This window comes from Camelus dromedarius, chromosome 29, assembly GCF_036321535.1.
Source record: "Camelus dromedarius isolate mCamDro1 chromosome 29, mCamDro1.pat, whole genome shotgun sequence".
In the NCBI taxonomy this organism is placed as follows: domain Eukaryota; kingdom Metazoa; phylum Chordata; class Mammalia; order Artiodactyla; family Camelidae; genus Camelus; species Camelus dromedarius.
Window position 1 is genome coordinate 5351026 of NC_087464.1, and position 20946 is coordinate 5371971.

Genomic DNA, 20946 nt, shown 5'->3' on the forward strand with positions numbered 1-20946 from the left:
ACGTCTATCAGAGAAGCTGGTGGAAATAGCACTGCTGTGATTAAACAGTGTATTAACCAGAACCTGGCTGCTTGAACCGCACCGATAAAGACAAAATTCACCCTATCTACCAAAAACATTCTTTCCAGACAAGACTTAGCAATGAAAACAAACAAAAGCTCTAGCTGTCAACTACCGACATCATGAAGAACGGGGGATTTTGGTCTTTGTTCATACTACTTTGTCTTTTATTCTCATGGCTTAGTTGGCTACGAAAAACATTGTTCACTTTCCTTTAAAATATTGTTTTGCTTGAAATTAATTGTGAAAGAAACCAGATAATTACTATCACTTCTCAGAAGCCCACATTTTATTTAACCTAAAGAACTTTACGTCAGAGATTTCATTATGAGTCAAAGACCATTGTTCCTTCCTGAATAGGGTGATTTAGCAAATTAAAGTTAGGAGAGGAGTAAATGGTGCTATGGGAATGGCAAAAATGCATTAAGAGTGATTTACTCCTTGCCAATGCCACGTTTACACAGTGTGCAATTTAACAACTACTTCCTAGTACCATCTAGTGGTGGTACAGCTCCAGCCTCAGGTGGAGTACAGCACCAGGGTCCAGAGGAAGAGCCACCGGGACCAGGACCAGGACTGCATGGAGGAGCGGAGGTGGGCCGGGGGGCGGGAGGGATGCGGGGAGTACATCCTGGGAACTGATGGGAAGGCCAGTGATGGGCCAGAAATGAGAGCCATCCTCGCCGGCAGCCTTTACAGGGTTGGTGGGGGTGGGCTACAGAGTAGGGTCCAGAAGAAACAGGAGGTGAGGAAGCTAAGCTGGGTGTGTGGAGACCTGGGTCTAGGACAGTGATTGAACCACAAGCCTTTCCCCTCTGCACACTGCAGGCCAAGCCATGAGCTCTGTCCTAGGCCGTGCTGGGCTGTGAGAATTAAAAGGTAGATTTTAAAGGTTCCTTCTCCTTGCATGTGATTGGGAGGAGGGGGAGGGATGAGGGCTGGCAGAGGAGGGAGAAACAAGGGGAAACAACTAATCTCTTTCGATCAGCAGGAAAATTGGGGCCAGTGTGTGTGGAAATGGAGGGGAGGGTCCCATCTTGTCTGCCCGGGTCTGTTGATAGGCAGTGAGGAAATTTTATAATTTCAACCAAATAGCCTGGATCTCAGGATCAGTGGCTACTATTTGGCTGTTTCCAGTCCACAGCAGAGGCCTGGTGGGCCAGGGACCCATGTTTCCTTCCATCTTCAGGTGTGTTAAGAACCAGGCCATCCATGTCCCCAGGCTGGTGTCCTGCACACACCCTGTGAATGAGGACCACGCGTCCTTGAGGCCATGGGGCTCTGGAAAAGGCATAGAACTTGGGGCCTGGAGCAAGTCCTTTCATCTCTGAGTCTCAGTTTCTAAACCTGCAACGTGGGGATAACTGCACTTTGTGGTGAGGAGAGAGAAGTTAAGATAAAGTGTGGGGACTGCTTAGGAACCATGGCGGCTGCGGGTGTGATGAGAATGTCCTCCACCACCAGACACCAGAGGAGAGGGTCGTCCTTCGTGAGTAGAATGTTTAGGTATAAAACATGGCCAGTGTTTCTGTCTGTTTGTTCCACTTTGTCCCTTCTCGATGCATTTCTTGTTTATAAATAGAAAGCCAGCGTTAGCCCGGCTTCTCCCTGTCTCCTGCAGCCTCACTGCATGCAGCCTGGTATCTGTGTCTGGAATGCTGTCTGGACTACTGCTGGCTTCCTATTGGTGGAGCTGTGGGTCCTGGATACTGTTGCCTTGGTGAATTCACCACGCTGTGTGTGGGTCGGGGAGGAAGCATCTCTGATTTAGTCTCTTCTAAAAAATTGAGGTTAACCCTGATGAGGCTTAACATTCCAACTTTCCCTCTCTTCCTTTCTATTTTTCTTCAGTTTGTGCTTCTATAAACAAACTGATGTTCTTTTCTCGACAGCTGAGGAAAGGAGAAAGGAGAGAAGTGTGTGCTTGCTGTGTCCCAGCCGATCACTCTCCAGCCCTTCATGGAGAGGAGAGAGAGCCATCACCAAGTACACACGGTCCTTTTTCTAAAATTGGGTCCTGGTGCTGAGAGGGAGGGCCCACCTGGGGGGACTTCGCTCCAGCCTGACTTCTGCATGAGTCCCGTGGTAAAGGTCCACTCCATCCTGCCCTGTGGCTCGAGGATGAGGGCACAGTGATGATCCCAGCAGACACAGAGCAGGGTACCCGCAGTGACAGCCGTGCAGCAGGCATCAGTAAGGGTGAAATGTCTCTGACAGCTGGTGGAATCCAAGGTGATTTTGCTGTGAGTGTGGCAGAACCCAGTCAGGAAAGAAACTTTCCTGACCTGCTGATAAAATCACACAGTGCATCTCTGATTCATCAACTCACAGAACCCAAATATAAATAGCGGGGGGTCATTATCATATTAGCGCTCTTCAAAGAGGAATCTAGGTCCATATAGGTGCTTAATGATCCCTACTGTCATGACTGGTGCGCTCAGATAACCTCGTGAGGTGTATTTTTCCCAGGACTCCATTCAACATGAGTATGAGATGATTAATTAACATTTTAGACCAATGTTTACCAATGCAGAAAAATCTACCTGTTACAGGTTGTTCTCTAACCAAAACAGGATGTAGGTTATGCACGTTGGGGGTTCACCTAACAGACTCAACAGTTGTTCTAGAATTTAACCAACACGTAGGGCAATTTTAACTCTTTGAATCATGGCAAGTGACAGCTGGGAGTAGGCATAGAAATATGCAGACCTTGTTCACAATCAACAGTAGAGTCAGAGGGAGTGGTGATATAATGACAAGCCCACACAGACAGAACATCCAGTGATGGCCCAGCCGATAAGGTCCTCCTCGTGTTCCCATACTGCTTAGAATTTCAAGCTAGGAAAGGACAGTGAAGTCAGAGGGAAGATAAGCACAAGGTGAAAGGGAAGACAGGGTCAGGAGAGGCTGGTGGGAGCACAGATCATGGCCACAGGGAGAAGGGCCAACCTTGGGATGCAGGTGGGGTTGGTGGCAACTTTTCCTAGGGAGATGGAAGAGCAGGAATATCATAGTTTAGTCTTACTCTTGGAAGGGCCTGAGGCTGGGGGCGGGGGTGGGGGGGGTGGGGTGGGGCTCTCCTCCTGGACCATGCCAGGGCGCTCTTACCCCGCAATCACCTATGTCGACACACACCCTGAGGGAAGGCTGGCAGCAGACAGAGACCTTGGGAATGGAGGAAAAGGAGAAAGTGTTGACCCTCCCCGGGGATCAGGAAAACCCAAAGCCTTGGAAACTCAAAGAAAGCACGCCACGGTGGGGCCGCTGTTTTAGAGCCCAGATTTCCCACTCTCTTGAGGTCGGACATCACGTTATGACTTGAGGACTGTTCTTTCCATCCTTACATTATCCCTGGGTAGGGGCTGAAAAAGGAAGGAGAGACAAGAAAGAAGGAGCTAGACCTCAGGGAGAGGCAGGAGGGGTCAGCAAACAGGAATCAAGATACTGTTTATGGGGCAGGGTACAGCTCAGTGGCAGAGTGTATGCTTAGCATGCATGAGGTCATGGGTTCAATCCCCAGTACCTCCATTAAACGAATAAATAAATAAACCTAATTACCACCTCCCCTCCAAAGATACTGTCTGCACACAAGACAAAGTCAAAACCAGGACGATCTGCTGCTTTTATGAAATCAGTGCATGTGCCTCAGGCCCCCCCAGGGGTGGTGCGGGGCCAGGCCCAGGTGGACAGAAGGTGCCGAAGTGGTCACCAGCCCGGTGGGCACAGCGAGATGCAGGGAGAAGACACCGGGAGCCCTGGACCGGACCACTGTCTTGACTGTAAAGAGAAGCCGCGCAGAGGATGCGGGAAGCAGGCTGCTGGGTCCACAAGGACTTAGCGTGGGTGGAGTGCCAACTACACACCAGGCACAGGGTAGTGTGGGCACAAGAAGGGAAGACTGGATCAGGGGAGGCTGCCCAGAACATTTTTGTGCATTTAACCCCCTCTCCCCTCCAACGACTTTTTGAGGCAGTTACATCCTCATCTTCCACCAGAGAAATGCAGGGATAGAGAGGTTAAACGGTCAGCCCGGGGCCACGCGATGCTTGGAACACTTGCTTCTATGTGCAAACTTGTCTAGGCCGTGGTGCCCAGGGGTCTGGTCAAACACAGTGCCTGGTCTAAATGTGGCTGTGGCGATATTTTTATCAGGTGTGATTAACATCTTAACCAGTCGACTTTGAGTAAACCAGATTACCCTTTGTGATGCAGGTAGGCCTCACCCAATCGCCTGAGTAAAGAATAAAGACTGAGGTCTCCCGAAATAGAAAGAATTCCCAGGATTGCAACACAGACATCTGTCAGTCTCCTGCCTGTTCCCCTGCGCAATTCAGACTCAATCGAACCGGCTCTGATCTGAATTCCCCTCCTGCCTGGGGCTTGCCCTGTGGATTCTGGACTTGCCAGCCCCACAAATGGGTGAGCTGATTCCTTAAGATAAATCTCTCTTTCTCTGTAGATGTGTGTGTGTGTGTCCTTTCTCCTTACTGAAAACAAGTAGGTGGGGGAAAGAAACAGAAATCACCTCTGTGCCACCCCCCTGAGGAACCTGTATCCCTGAATCTTATATGAGAAGGGCTGTGATTCCTGGGGGCCAGCCCCCTGCCTGCTGGACAGGGCCAGCAGGACGGCGTGTTTCCCATGGAGGGGGCTGACCCTGCAGGAGGAGTTCTCATTAAAGGGAACCCAAGCCCACCCAGGTCAGGATCAGGGACCCCAGAGTGCTTTGCCCTGAGACAACAGGGGTTCTCTACACAGCCAGAAAAAGGTGCAATGCAGGCTGTGTACTTTTCAAGTACACAGATTATGAAAACAGGGCCCCAAGTATGTATTTATACTAATAAGCCTGATGAATGATAAAATCGATTATATATGCTAAGTAAACAGTAAATGTTGGCTTGGGCACTCTTCTACAATACTCACTATCATAACTTAGCTATTTATAAGCAAGCTATAAGCAAATTAAAGAAAACTAATTATTTACATTTTTTATGCCTTTTGGAGGGGCAGGACTTTGACTGGGGTAGGAACCATTTCGACAGTTGCTTTCAGGTCTCGGTTTATTCAAATCCTTCCCATCAAGGTCTGTGCCTGCAAGACACGGCCATGAAGGCTTCCCAGAGTTCAAGTTTCACTCTAGCCCAGAACACATCCCTGTGAGCCAAAAAAGCAGGTGAAGGCCACTCATGTTTGAACACCTGCAGAATGTCCCTTAAGAAGTTCCATTAAAAAAAAAAAAAGAAGTTGAATATTCAGGGTTTTTTTGGGGTGGGCATTAGAACACATTTTAGGGGATTGCTGCACAATTCTTAACCTCCATTCCGATTTTAGAATTTTACCACTGAAATGCAGAGGTATCAGGGATACTCCGAAAGTTTGCAGCTCCGACAAAGAACAAAAGTCCACGACAGTCAGGAGCCCGCTTCTCCAACATCAACTGTCTATGATACAATGTGCCCTCCAAAAACCATTCTTTCTAGACTGGGGAATAACCCAAGAAAGTGACACAGTGGCCTGGGCACACCCTCAAAAAGATGGGCATCTGCACATTGATTTGGGACTGGCCAGGGGTCGGGGCGGAATGAGAGCTGCTTTGTTCTTGATCATCAGTCTCAAGGACACTGTCAGGATCGGGCTAAGTTCCGGCCCTTGCTTCTTCTGCCGCAGCAGGTGCATCCTGCAAGATCCGGTGGGTCTGTTCTGCATCGTGACATAAGCAGGCGTCATGGTCCTGCCAAGATGCTCACCCACTTCTTCCACTGCCTTTCCTTCCTTCTCTAAAGTTGGATGTTGCTGGAGACTTGGCAATTCCAGTTGTGTATAAAAGGGAAAACGTGATTCAGTGCACATTTTTCTAAACCAGCACCTGTCAGTTCATTGAAAAGTGAATCATTACATGTCCTTCAAAATGAATAATTGCTTGCTGGGGCTGGGAAGGGAGGGGCCGTTTTTCGAAAGCACAGGTATTTTTCTGGTTACAGGGCTTTGGAGTAAATCGTCACATTTCTTGCAAGATGTAAAAATAGGTTTCATGGAAACTGGGAAGAAGAAAATGGAGGAATCAGAATCCCATTGTTTTTTCAGTTTTCAATAATTTAATAGTTAATAAAACCACTTCAGATTTCTATACCAATGACATCACTTACAATTATGTTTTTCCAAATCATTTGGAGTTTAACCATAGTCTCTATGTAATCCATTTTGTGAACTGACTTTGAACTAAGATGCCATTATATATTGTATATTCCTAAACTCTCTGTGGCATCCCCAGCATAAATCACAGGTAATATGGACACAGAAATGGAAACAATGTACTTGGCCTCAATGAACCACATTTTATCTAACGCACACTTGCGATAAACCTCCTAGAAGAAAACATAGGCAAAAAATTCTCTGACATAAATCTTAGCGATGTTCTCCTAGGGCACTCTACTCAGGCAACAAAAATAAGAGCAAAATAAACAAATGGGACCTAATTAAACCTATAAGCTTTTGCACAGCAAAGGAAGCCATAAGCAAAACAACAACCTACAGAATGGGAGAAAATATTTGCAAATGATGCAAGTGACAAAAGTTAATTTCCAGAATATATACACAGCTCATACAACTGAGTAACAACAACAACAACAAAAAAACCCCAAAAAACCCAATCCAAAAATGGGCAGAAGACCTAAACAAGCAATTCTCCAATGAAGACATACAAATGGCCAAGAGGGACATGAAAAAATGCTCAATATTGCTAATTATCAGAGAAATGCAAATCAAAACTATAATGAGGTATCATCTCACACTAGTCAGAATGGCCATCATTCAAAAGTCCATGAATGATAAATGCTGGAGAGAGCGTGGAGAAACGGGAATCCTCCTACACTGCTGGTGGGAATGCAGTTTGGTGCAGCCACTGTGGAAAACAGTATGGAGATTCCTCAAAAAACTAAACAGACTTACCATATGAGCCAGCAATCCCACTCCTGGGCATATATCTGGAGAAAATCCTAAATCGAAAAGATACAGAATCCCTTTCAAATGTGGCTTCTTCTGAGCCACTGACCCAGGACAAGCACAGAGGGTCTCAGCTGGGATGTGGGAGGCAGCATCGCAGGGAGGTTCCGCTGCCTCCAGACACTCATCAGTGAAATTCATTTTCTGCCCCCCTGGGACCCACTGCGCTTTCCGCCTTAGCTGGGGGCAGCACCTTTACCAAGCCCCTGGTTCACACCCTTTGAGACTTTGTCTCCTACAATCTTCTTGGTCCCACCTCCCATCTTCACAAGAGGCCCTCTTTCCTGGCAAAGAGCTGATGGCACCGCAGTTAAAACCTCCTTTTAATGGGGCCCCTTCAGCATCCAAGGCTCACCCACCAAGCTCTTTGCCCACCTGCGCCCCGTACACAATTAAAGAAGGACATAAAACATAAGACACGACGGTGCTCCTGCACCCCGTGATGTCACTAGCTGGCGACATGGAGTGAAATACAACAACTTCTTGCCTCCATTTTTTGCACTGATTAAATCATTTTTGGCTTCGAGGTCCCAAAGCCTAAGTGCTGACTTGGAGCCTCTAGTGTGGCCATGCTGGGACGCATTTGTTTAACGATATATGTTTCTAAGGATGACAGCTGGTCCTCTTTGTGGTAAGAAGAGCAAGATCTCTTAGGCATTGGTTGGTACAAGCTGATTCTACCTCCAACCAGTCAGAGCAAATGGATTTCCTTCTGAAGGGAGGTGTCATTACAGCCCATCATAAAGCAGCCCCTTCCAGGCACCCACGAAGGATGGAGCACACGGTGAGGGGTGGGGGGGTGGATCACCCCAGGCTGGAAGGAAGTGGATCTTTGCAAAGAACTTGCAGGATTGCCCGGAACAGCCCAGAATGATTACCTAAGTAATCACCTACAAGAGTCAGTTTAAAACTCTAAATTCTGACCATTGATAGGACGTTCCCGGTGGCAAAAGAAGTTGAACATTTTAGAATCTGAGTTTTGAAAAAGAATCTCTCCAGTTAAATACTAATAATGTTATTGCCATATTTTTTTTAACAACTTTTAATTTTAAAGTAGTTTCAGGCTCGCATAGAAGTTGTAAAAACAGTATAGAGGGTTCCCGTGTACCTTTCACTCTGCTTCCTCCAATGACAATGTTTTATATAATCCTAGTTATGTATCAAATAATCAATCAATAATCCAAACCAGAACACGGATATTGGCTCAATACTAAACTATACACATTATTAAGATGGTACTAGTTACAAGCACTCATTTATTTTCTGTTCTTGTTTTTTCCTTTTGTGGTTGCTGTACAGTTCCAAAAAATTTTTATTATTGGTACAGATTTGATAGATTTGTGTAACCACCACCACAATCAGATTATTTCTTTCACAAATCAAATATTTCTGTTTTTGTTTGTACTGAGGAACATGTTCAAATGTGCAGAAAAGTATAGAAAACAAGAGAATATAAAAAATACCCATATTTCCAACTCTATATTTAACAAGTATTAACATTTTCTTACACATGCTTCAGAAATTTTAAAGAATTGCAATGCTAAAGATACAGCAAATAGTCCACCTGGTCTTTTTCCTTCCCCCTTTTCCTTTTCAGCCAAGGTGATTTCTTTACAAGAAAAAAAATTAAGCAGTCAATAAAACTCTCCCTGTAACCGACTTTTACCTAAAAAGTTAAATAATTACTGTAATAGATACTCAGGCTACTTTTGACTTATCAACATTTAAAATTACATTGTAAAAATATTTACCAAACTTTTTTTAACGTCTGATTGATATTTAATAGCAACAAAGGACTCAACAACAAAAAATAAAGGACACTGCTCTTGTTTACCACAGTACTCTATAAAGTTGTATTGAATTAATAAATCAATGGGTGGACAAATACGTCTCTGATAACCTTACATTAATGACAACCTGAAATATGTGTAAGTATTTATATCACATGACAGCCTAAAATTATAAACAAGAAACCATTTATAAACATTCATTTTCACCATCTTGACTTGGTCCCTGGATGGACCATTTTAGTGGGGCTGTGGTCTGGAAGAGTTTACAGTAAGATCATAATTCACCACAACTATCTTAAAAACCAAGGATACTTTTTCCGCTAAGACAAATCTTCAAACGTACGTAACTGTTGTAAAGCTAGGATTCTTATGGTTCTGGTAAATGAAGACCAACAACCAAATACTTCAAAATAGCTCAACTCCCCTTCTGCAATTCTTGAAGACTTGAGTGGTACCCAGCATCATCAACGGGGATGTCCTTCCCGTGCCGCTGTTCCCACAAGTCCTACAACAGCCCCAGAGCATCTGTCTGCTGCATCACTTTGCCCAAACCCCCTCCTCTGTCAGCTTTTATCTCCATGCTCACTTTCCCTTCCCTCCTCTTTATTCCCTTAAGATACTGATCAATCCAAACCCTTTCCTTCAGAAGGAAGGAGGCAGGGAAACTGGAATAGGCACTTGCAGGGTTTCTTTGGAAGGCTAGCAGAAGAGAAACAGCTGAGAAGGCTTCCATGTAAATGTTTTGAAATAACAGCTTTTGATGAGATATAATGCACATACCATCAAATTCATCCTTTTAAAGCAATACAAGCCAGTGGTTTTTAGTATATACCTAGACGTGCTCAACCGTCACCTCCTAAAGATAAACACTGGACCCAATAGCACCTTTACTTCCAGCCCCTGCCCACCACTAATCTGCTTTCTGTCTCTGTGGATTTATTGCCTCTGGACATTTCACATCAATGGAATCGTACAATATGTGGAATTTTGTAACTGGCTTATTTCTTTTAATATAAGGTTTTCAAGATTGATCCATGTCGTAGCATGTTTCTAGTCTTCATTTCTTTTCATTGCAGAGTAATATTCCATTTTATGGATATATCACATTTTTTATCCATTTATCATTTGATGGACATTTGGCCATGCTAATCTTCTCTGTATTGTTCCAACTTTTTTTTTTTTCAGTATATGTGCCACCAAAGCGAGCACCTGGTGGACATTTGGGTCGTTACTTTTTGGCTATTATGAATAACACTGCTATGAACATTCTCACACAGGGTTTCCTCTGTGGACGTATATTTTCATTTCTCTTGGGTGTAAACCAAGCATTGGCATCCTGGGTCATATGGTAACTCTAACATTCTGAGGAACCAGGATATTTTTTTGTGCCTTTACCTGTAGAATGAAAGCTCAGACCAGCTTCTTTTAACAGAACCTTAATCTATTAATATTTTATGCCTTGCAGTTACAAGTCCTCATCAAAACCAGAAAGGAGCAAGTCTTTGAGACAACTGAAACCACCCTCAGGTGTGTGAGACTTTGTGTAAGGTTTTTCTTGATACAAGAGATTTACTTCTGTATCATGAGGTTTTAGAGAGAAGTACTGGATATTTTTTTAAAATAAAAATCAGTGTGGTGTTGAAGGCCATTATTAAGTAGTGGGGCTGTGGTGCCAGATATTTTGATCAGACCATCACTCAGCTCACCATTTCTCCCAGCAAACTGTGTTCTTACTTTGGAAATAGAGAAAAAAGCAGGTGGGCAGGTAAGGGCAGAATTCCTCCAGATGAGAGCAAAAAGCACAGCAGGCCTTTGGCCCTCTGGAGCCCAGCTTTGGAAAAAAAGGCTCCACTCTTTTCTTATCACCATCCCGAGGACCTCACTGTGCTCCTAAGGAGGACACGCCGCTGTACACCCAGGGTGGGAGCACTCAGCTCAGCATCCTGTTTATAACTCATCGGGAGCTTGGACGGCGGTGGGCTCTTCCTCTCCTGCTCTCTCTGAGTGGTTGGCTTGTAGAAGAGAACCAAGACCCAGCCTGTCTCCTCAGCCTGGGCACGTGCAGAGCCAGGAAGCATCCCCTCCTGGGCTTGGGCAGCTCGGCAGGCAGCGCGTGTGGCGCGCGGACACCTGGAGGCGGACTTATCCCGCCGCGCCAGGTGATGACAGGTCTGCCAGGAGGGGGAGGCCTTGGATTAAACCTGCAGCCAGCCACCGTGGCCTAAATGGATTGTGCTGCACTAGTTGGCCCCTTGCTGTAGTGAACTTGGTAAGATGCACAGGATGCAGTCTGGCTAATGCTGCCTCTTGTCCCCAAGTGAGCATTTCCACAGGTGCCCCCCTGCTTTACCCGCTACCTCCCGCAAACGATTATTTCAGCATCACAAACATAACAGGCGCACAGTCCACACTGAAACGCCTCATTGTGATGCTGGGAGCTGGGTCAGGAACCGTGCTGTTCATCTCTCCCTGGACTTCTCTGTGACCTAGGCTGGGGTTGGACACGGCCTGACTGACCGCCTGGCTGCAGACAGCGGAGGAACTCAGCCAGAGCTATCGGTTGCATCGGGCATTTGTTTTGCAACTGTCAGCTGGGCGCTGTTTCTTACCAGTGTGGTCCCTTTTCTTTTGGAAATTCGGACCCTTCTATGTGATGTCTTAGTTAAGTGATTCAGTCCCATACATGAGCCCTCTCCTCTGATCTGATCCTGGTGCCCACTTAATCGAGTCAGATTAGAAGCAGGGATTACTGCAGGGGCGGGGAGACCCCTGCCACAAACCACACCCCATTGTAGATTAGCAAGATATAATGAGTGCTCCAAGCCAGCCTTCGTGTTCCCCCAGCTTGGAGCCCCCAGGCACTGGGTGACCCTAGGATGCGCCCTGGCTGGGTCTGCAGGTGACCGGTTCTTTGCTCGCTTGTACACCTCCCAGGGCCTGCCCCTCTCCATCTGCCCGAGGGAGGGAAGTATCTCCCACTCACTTCTGGTGTCTTGCCTTTAAAAGTCACCATAGGATCATCAGCAGTTGCAGAGAAATGATTTAAAGAACCCCAGTTTTTTAAAAAACTTTTTTCCAGTTAGGAACTTGATGAAAAGATCTGTGATTATCATGATATTCTTGCCAGTTCCGTTTATAGAAGCAATCTGATACTTTTCTACAAGTACCTGCATGAAAGATTTAGTCTTCAGAAATCCAAACTCCCTTGCGATGGTCTGGTGGTGGTGACCCTAAGGAAGGGCTTTGCTTCTGACCTTGTATGTGACTTTGAGAAAATAATTTTAGGTCATCATGCAACTTTGTACTACCATGTGTTTCTTTCTTTAAATTGAATTATATTAAATTGAATGTTATATTAACTTCTGGTGTACAGCATAGTGATTCAGTTATATATACATACATATGTTCTTTTCCATTATAGGTTATTACAAACTATTGAATATAGTTCCTTGTGCTATCCACAGTAGGACCTTGTTTATCTATTGTATATATAGTAGTTAGTATCTGCAAATCCCAAATCCCATAAGTTTGCTTTCCATGTCTGTGAGTCTCTCTGTTTTGTAAATAAGTTCATTTGTGTCATTTTTTTCAGATTCCACATATAAGTGATATCACATAACCACATGTTTCTGATGTTTTACCATCTTGGGGTCTTGCTGACTCTGAAGAGATTGCCCCTCGAGGAGTAGCCAGTTCCTAGAGAGAACAAAGGACTCACCTGCAAGCATGACTTTCATAGGCAAGCCAGCCAGTCCAGAGCCCACACTCCTAAATACCGCCTTTATGGGGCTCTAGTACTTGGGGCCACTCCACATGCCCTAATCCAGGGCCAGGTACCGGAAAACTAGAGACAGCCCATCTGCCCCACAGCGCACTGAAAGATTTCAAACTGGCTCATCCTTAGCTTGTTTACCCAGCCTTGTCCATTCCTTCCAGCAGAAACCAGAGTAAAGACTTGAACCCACCTTTTCCTCCTGCTCCTTCTGCCCCCTGGTGCCTCCCTACGTGGTCCCACCAGGGCTGGAGCAAAGCAACCACTCCTCATGGGAGCTGTAACAAACTACCTTTCAACAGCAGCGTTCTCCTGACCTGGTGGCCTCTTCCTGCCTCAATACCAATAAACTCGATGTTCTAAAGCATCCATTGAAAGCACAAACCCGGGGCTGCACTGTGACAATCCTGTGAAGCACTTGGAGTCTCCCAAGAACTGGACCAGAAGTCACAGAATCCCGACCACTCTCAGCACCAGCATCGAAGGGCGTGTGCCCCACACTGATACTTCCGAGGGAATCAGCACCATCTGGTGGTATTTTGTAGTCTCTCGGCCACTTTTTCTTTTTTAACTTATCTTTTTCGAGCAGTTTTAGGTTCACCACAAAGTTGACAGAAAGCACAGAAATTTTCCATTTACCCCCGGCCCCGCCCACTCACAGCCTCCCCTACTATCAATGTCCCCTACCCGAGTGGCACATTGGTTATAATTATGCACCTACGTTGACTCATCCTTACCCCCCAGAGTCCAAGGGCCACATTAGGGTGCCCTCCTGGTGGTGTTCATTCTGTGGGTTTGGACAAATGTGTAATGATGTGTATCCATCGTAATAGCGTCACAGAGAGTAGCTTCACTGCCCTAAAGATCCTCTGTGCGCCCCTTCTTCATCGGTGCCTGACCCTCTCGATCATTTTACTGCCTCCACAGGCCATTCTTACTCCAAGATTCTCCTTACTGGGACACCCACTTTGTGCCGGTGTGTGATACAAAATAACAGTGACCAAGACAGACAACCTCCCTCCTTGGAGAAAAGGCACAGGTAGGGAGAGAAAAAGAATCAGGTGACACAGAAATGAGGTAATTACAACAAAGCTGAAAAAGATGCTGAGAGAAAATGGGGGTGGGGAGACCTTAAATAGAATGGAGAGGTGGCCCTTAAGCGACAACCTCCAAGATGAAAAGAAGTCGGATCTTAAGAGTGGACGGGAGCCATTATCAGGCTGAGACTCCGAGTGTGCAAATCCCAGAGCAGGAGAGAGAGGGATGCACCTTGGGGCTCCATGAAGCAGCACGTGGGCTTGGAGGGCATGGGGTCCTGGGGCAGTGACAGAAAGGCTATCAGTCCTGAGCTCAATCTGGCCGGCCTATATGGTCCTGAAAAGAAATTTGGATTTCCCTCCGTCTGCCGTAGAGAGCTCCCGAGGGCTTTCCCTGGGGGAGAGAGTCTGAAAGATGCTTTCGGAGCCAGTACTCATTTTCAGATGCCTCGCATTTGAGGCTGTGAACATTTCCTATGCTAACATTTGTTCTCTCTCCCTCTGCAGTGTGTTTTTTTTCTGAACTATTTGGATGTAATAGACATCATGACACTTCTCCCCGAAATTCTTCCGCTTGTTTTTGCTGAGAGAGGAGATAATCCCTTCAATAACCTGAAGACAGTTATCAACCTCATAAATTCACATTAATAGCTTTGTCTGATATTCCATTCCTGTTCCAGTTCTGTCTGGTCAACCTAATAATGCCCTTTATTGCTTTTCACTCCCAGGGTCCAATCTGGGATCGGTGTTGCATTTACTCATCACGGCTTTTTAGCCTCCTTTAACCTGGAACATTTCTACAGACATTATTGTTTATGATATCGACATTTCTGAAGAAAAGCTTCTCCTCCCCAATCATCCCCATGTTGTTAACACTGTGTTCCTCACTTTGTATTTATCTGCTGTTTCCTTGTGGTTATACTGAGATCATGCAGTCAGGGGATGCATGATGGCCACCTGTTTCTCACAGGTGATGTTAATTTTGATCAAGTATTGCATGATTTCTCGATCGTATAATTCCTTTTTGTCCTCTCCCTTGCAACTAATCAACATTCTACAGGGAGACACTTCACAACCATAAAAGTACCCTGCTGCTTCTCAAAGCTTCTCCCTAGAGTATTCTTGCCTGACCTGATCTCTCTGTGATGCTGGCAAAGTGATATTTTTCAAATCCACATTTACCTCTGCATTTACCATTTAGCGGGATTATCAGTATGAATTCCTGTATTTTTCAATGCTTTGTTGTTCACGACTGAACTTAATTATTTTTGATGTTCAAGTGGTCCCAGGTGTGGCCAGTGGGAGCCCCTCCAAGCCGGTTCCTGTGTCCTGGTGACATGCTTCCATCATTTTGGGGGTGGTGGTGGGCACTTCCATGCTTTCTAGCAAAACAAGGTGCTCCAGACTTATCTTGAAACTTCGTGGGCTCCAGTCCTGGAATCAGCCCTTTCTCCCAGAAGCCCTGGTTCCTTTGGTAAGCAATGGTATTAGAGGCCAAGATCTTGATGCTGAGTGTGCTCAGTGCTGCTGGGTATGCCTGCTTCTTGACCCCTTCAGCACAGAGTATGAGGAAATACATGTGTGGACATACATGTACACATATACACATGCACATAAATGCTAGTCTTGCCAGCTGAAAGAAAACTACTTTTGATGGCCTTTAACTAACAGGTATAGAGAAAAAAGCATTAGCCAGGTCCACAGCTGCATGTGAGTCATCAGAGGTTATGTTGCTAGACTCCACCAATGTTAGCACACCTGGAAGAGCAGCTGTGACTAGGGTCACCATCTAACCAAATTTAGGATCATCCACTGTAATCCTTCAACACGTGTTTGTCATCGACACGAGCTCGATAGGTGAGGTAAACGGAGGTGTGGTGAGAATCTCACACCTGCACCTTTCAAGTCCTCGAGGGTGGCGGTCATCTCTGCCCTTCCTCCAGGAACATGGTGTTAGTTTTGCTGTACTTCTTTTGAAGGTCGAGAAAATTTCAGTGCCTTCCACCTGGCCCTTCTTACTAGAAGAGCCTTCGGTCTGTGAGTCAGGGAACCCCTATGGGGATTCTGCCAGTTGCTGATGATGTTTATTCAAACTCTGCTTTCTGAAACAGGGGAAATAACCACAGGGTGAGTCTGGGGAGCTGATGAGCTCCCTGTGAGGTAGATCCTGGACCAAACCTGGACACAGCCCAATGTCCAACAACAGGTAAATGGATAAATTAATTATACTACAATGTAGTGTAATAGCCGTACAATGGAATACTGCTCAGACAAAGAGAGGACGGATAGAAGTAAAGATATACCCAACCACATGGGTGGATCTCAAAGTTATTATGCTGAGTGAAAGAAGCCAAATAAAAGGAATACGTACTGGATGATTCCATTTATAGAAAACTCTAGAAAATGCAAACCTGTAGTGACAGAAAGCAGATCAGAGGGCTCCTGGTGATTGGGGATGGGAGCCTAAGAGGGACAAATTACAAAGGAGTCTTAGGGCACTTTGCAAGCATAAGTAAGGCCCTGGCATTTGCCAATAGGTAGGTCATGGTGGGACAGGAATGGGGGGAGCAGAGACCTTGTGGAGACAGGTGGCGAAGTGGCTGGAAGGCTGTGGGGCCCATGGGCCTATGTGACTGTCCAGAAGCTGATGAGGGGAGGGGATGACAAAGACACGGTGGTGAGTGTCAGTTTTGGACCCTCCTCCTGGGAGCTGTGTGTCCTGCCCCTCAGTTTCTTCTGGCTTGTCATGGTCCTAGAGTGGCATTCATCCACCTCTTCACCTTTCTAATATCTGCCAGCCGTTACCTTCTGAGCACCTGCTTCCCTTCCCAAGTGCACAGTCCAGATTGAGCCTCTCATCTTGGACCTCTAATGGCATGCATTACCTGCATCTCATCATGACCCATTCAGTGAAAGTTTACCAAGGTTGAAAGGCACCATAGTGTTAAGCACACAAACAACGCACTGGGTTACCTGAGTGTGAGTCTCAGCTATGTCATGTGGCTCTGGCGTGGTCTTGGTCAAGTCACTTAGCCTCTCTGTGCTTCACTTTCTCCATCTGTAAATAGATGTAACAATAGTGCCTCTTGTTTTAAGTATTAAACAAGTTAATACCTGTGTAAAGAACTTAGAACATTGTTTGCCACATTCTAAACCCTAAGAATACAAATAAAAACCAATCTGTGTTCCTACCGCAGGAAGCTTTGTGCTCATGGTTATGAAGGATATAAAGTCGTATGTGGCATTTGCCCTGGACTCAAGGAGCTAGCATTTTTATGCCGTCAGATTTAAATTTTTGTAGAGAACTGTGTGCCCTGGTGCAGTGGCCTCTGCACTTAGGCAGCCTTAGCACGAGGCCAAAGAAGATCGTTTTTTTTTTTTTCCAGTGGCCACTTTCCAGAGCCTGGTTGCAAGTTAAAAGAATGATGACTACGAGAACTCAAGCGGAGAAAGACAGGAACCATCCTGGTAAGGGTCATGTTAGCCTTCCCGAGGTTTTGAACAATTTGTTTCAACAGAGATATGACATGCTGGTAGCTTTGAGGGCAACGTGAGCCTAGGCAGGGCCCAAGGCTCTCCAGGCCATTCTGCAGACACCCCACGCACAAAGAGCCTTAAGCCTCACTCAGACAACAGCAATCAGTGCGCAGACCTGGCCCACCCCTCCCGTTGTCCTGCCCCCTATATTTCCTCTAGCCCCGCCCCTGCAGTGCGCAGACCCCGCCCTGGCCCTCCAGGTCGCCCCGCCCCCAGCCCCCGCAGCGCGCAGGCCCGGGCCCGCCCCTCCACGTCGCTCACCCTCGCCTGCCGCCGTGCGCCCAGTCGCTGCCCACTGTTGGCCACGACCACCGCCTCAGTCCCCACCCCGCGCGGCGTCAGTACCTGTGGGAGGTGGGCGCCATGGCGGCGGAGACCCTGGCGGCGGAGGCCGTGGCTTCGCGCCTGGAGCGGCAGGAGGAGGACATCCGCTGGCTGTGGGCGGAGGTCCACCGCCTGAAGGACGAGCAGCTGAACGCGCCCGACCGGTGCCAGGCGGAGGGGCCGTGCCTGACGCGGGAGGTGGCGCAGCTCCGGGCCGAGAACCGCGAGCTGCGCCACCGCCTGTACCGCCTGCGGCTGTGCCTCGCCGAGGAGCTGAGCCACCAGGCGCGCATGGAAAGCGCGGCACCAGGGGAGGCCGGTCGCGCTGCGGCGGGCGCGCAGGTATGGGCCGGGGGTCAGGGGCCCGGGGGTCGGGGCGGGGCTTCCGGGGCGGGACCGCGGTCGGAGGGCTTGACCTCCCGAGGCGGGAGTCCAGAGTCAGGGGTGGAGTGCGGTGCAGGTGCCTGCGAGGCCTGCCTCTCCTGAGCCCTGCCTGGCGCGCTTGCCGTGACCGACTACACACCTGGGGCCGCTGTTCTTCCGGCCGTCGCCAGACTGACCTGATGGTGTGATTCCTCAGCTCTTTCGCTAAATTGCCAGCCGCAGATGTTCTTCTTTAGCAGAAATACCATTTTCCTTTCTCTGGGAAAGATGCTGGAGTGTTTCAAACTCACTGTACTTTTTCTTGGGCAGGGAGACCAACAGCTACTTCCCTAAACCGTTCCATTTTTTTCTAATCAGTGGCTGGATCTGTTGACAGGTGGTTTGGGGTTTTTTGTTGTTGCCATGTTTGGGGCTGTCTTGAGATTTGTGTACTTAACATTATTTAATAGCGTGTTTCAGTGTTTTGGTCCCCTTAAGTACACTTTACCTTCCTGTAACAGCACACATTTTTTGAGTTCTAAAGGCTTGCTCATACAGTGGTCCTTCTTCCCCAGGGTTAGTAACCGTGGTGCACTGGCCATATCTTCATGAAATAGTGCATTTGAAGTCTCTGCCCTCAGCTATGTAACCGTTCTTCCAGTGACATTATTTGTTTAAAATTAAGGGGGGAAAAACTTTAAGTGTACTTAGCAAGAATGTATGAAAGTACACATTCAGAAAGGACTGAACCCCAGAAGACGCATCACCCATTGAGGGCTGGATGTGATGTCAGGAGAACCCCAGCCTTGAGCCTCTCTCAGACACAGGGTGCTGACTCCCTCCCTGCTGGCTGGTCCCTCTCCTTCCTCAGGTTTCAGGTGTGTTACTCTTTGTGGTCATGGGCATGAGTTATTATTTATCTTTATTTCTCAGCCTCCTCCTAGTCAAAGCCAAGAAAAGGACATTAAAAAGGAGAAGGAAAGCGAGCCTTACAGTGAGGTAAGTCGTTGCTATGAAAATAATACAAAACACTATCCGTAAATTAAATATGCCTGTGTAGTTAATTGCCCAGGATTTGTAATTAAAACGTAGTTAACTAATTAAGCACAGAGAACTATATTCAATATCTTGTAATAACCTTTAGTGAAAAAGAATATGAAAACAAATATATGTATGTATATGTGTGACTGGGACACTATGCTGCACACCAGAAATTGACACAGCATTGTAAACTGACTATACTTCATAAAGAAAAAACACAGTCACTAGTTAAATTACAACTCGACCACAGCAGTGTGTGTAAAATTTTGTAAGCCTTAGATACAAGATGAGCCAGCCACACAGCTGTAAAGTGCACCTTAGTGTATTGAAGTTGAAATAGCTGGGCTCTGCTTTTGGGTCATGGAAACTGGCCTCTCTGCTTTTTCAGTATAAATTGTTAAAACAACCAGAGAGCATTTGGTGGGAGCAAAGGAGGAGTACCTGGCCCCAAGGGGATCCATCTGGTTGAGTTCAGATGAATGGAGAAGCGATCAGAGAACAGAGGAAGATGGCGTGTCATCACAGGCTGAAATTGTGTACATGTGGAAAAGGGCTATGCCGCTGGGTGTCGAGGTTAGAAGAGGAGGGCTTTGAGCTGGACCCTGGGGGCTAGGAAGGTGTTGGATACTCAGAGGGAGTCTTCAGAGGTGAAGAAAACAAAGAGTGACAGAGGCTGGTGCTGAGAACGTGGGGGTAGGGACGGGCTGTTGGTTATTTAGGGCTGAGCAGTTAGGCAAAGTGGGCTGTGTGTAAGCCTGACTGTGTTCTAATGGTTTTCAGCTGAAAAATCAACCAGATTTTGTGAAGGAAAGATTGAAGCTGTTTGAAATACTGAAGAAAGAGCATCAGCTCTTACTGGCCATTTATGACAAAAAGGGGGACACCAGCAACGTGATCACAGTTAGAGTGGCTGATGGGAAAACAGTGGAAGGGGAAGCTTGGAAAACAACACCTTACGACGTGGCAGCTGAGATTAGGTAAACTGTAGTTGGAAGAAGAGAGGATGTTAAGTATTGCACCAGAGCTTGGTGAAATGTGCTCCTAGGGTTGGCTAAATTTTTTTTTTTCTTAGTTGAGTAAAATTAAACAAAGTTAATTTTTTTCTTCCCTTTTAGAGAGGCCATTTAATAAGTAATTGAATATCAGAATACAATCTCTTCCTCTTCAAAGGGTCCAATTTTTAAAGTTTTAAGAAAAATATATAAAGCAGAGAAAAGTGTATCATCCTTGACAGGCGACATTGTATTGATTTGGTTCTTCATCAAGACATTTCTGTGAGATTTTACAGATCTTTGCTGGACTTGACTCCAAGCCATTGTTCCACCAGTAAATGACCATGGGTGGTTCAAAGAACCAATGTGGGCAGATCGCTAAATCTTTCCAAGCCTGTTTTCTTACATCTTAAGTGGAAATAATAATACTTTTTTCTTTTACCTTATAAGGTTGTAAAGATTAAATGAAATCCTATATCTGAAAGATACTCTAAAAATTAAAGCATCTCTAGAAAGGTACAAAAAGACTTACTTATTATAGATTTAAGATATATGGTAATATTAAAGCTATGGTCAGCCCTGGAGTAAGACATTCCTACAAATTAGATGCTTCAGTGAAGCCATTGTTTTGACTACTGTTAATTCCTGGCATTATATAAAATCCTGTGGAAGCTATAGCTCAAAACTGCCATGTTATAAACATATTATTAAAAAAGAAACTTTTCAACAGTTGAAATCCTCAGATTTCTTTTGGAAACTATGGTTAAGATTGTGTTTCTTTTTCATCCTATTATATCACACAGCCCAAAGGCCCCTCCCACCTATTCCTACATTTTCCAGGAGAGATGAATAGATGTGCTGGGGAAAGTGGGCTTTGAGGCAAAAATGTGTGTGTTTCCTCAGAAGAGCCAGTTTGCACATGGGCATAGTGAAGTCTGAGAAGCCCCACATGGAAGAAACGGTTCCCAGCGTGGGGACAGTGCAATTTGGTTACAGAACATTCTCTTCCCTGGGCAGTTAGTGACGGG

At 46.2% G+C, this 20946-nt stretch overlaps 1 protein-coding gene and 2 long non-coding RNA genes across 3 annotated transcripts in view; 2 read left to right on the top strand and 1 right to left on the bottom strand.

Moving 5' to 3' along the window:
- Positions 1–5124: 5124 nt before the first annotated feature.
- On the bottom strand, positions 5125–17625 carry LOC116149313 (uncharacterized). The gene is made up of 3 exons (XR_010378238.1): positions 17544–17625; positions 16635–16719; positions 5125–6098 (listed from the first exon to the last, which is right to left on the bottom strand). It is a non-coding gene; the product is annotated as an uncharacterized LOC116149313 (long non-coding RNA).
- Positions 14915–17380, top strand: LOC135319552 (uncharacterized). The gene is made up of 3 exons (XR_010378237.1): positions 14915–15135; positions 15773–15867; positions 17048–17380. It is a non-coding gene; the product is annotated as an uncharacterized LOC135319552 (long non-coding RNA).
- Positions 17430–20946, top strand: part of TARS3 (threonyl-tRNA synthetase 3) — a 38428-nt gene continuing 34911 nt past the window's right edge. Inside the window, exons 1-3 of the mRNA XM_031440463.2 lie at positions 17430–17864; positions 18819–18884; positions 19707–19903. Coding sequence (XP_031296323.2) covers positions 17562–17864; positions 18819–18884; positions 19707–19903 — 566 coding nt within the window. The 5' untranslated portion in view covers positions 17430–17561. The remainder of the gene's footprint in view (positions 17865–18818; positions 18885–19706; positions 19904–20946) is intronic.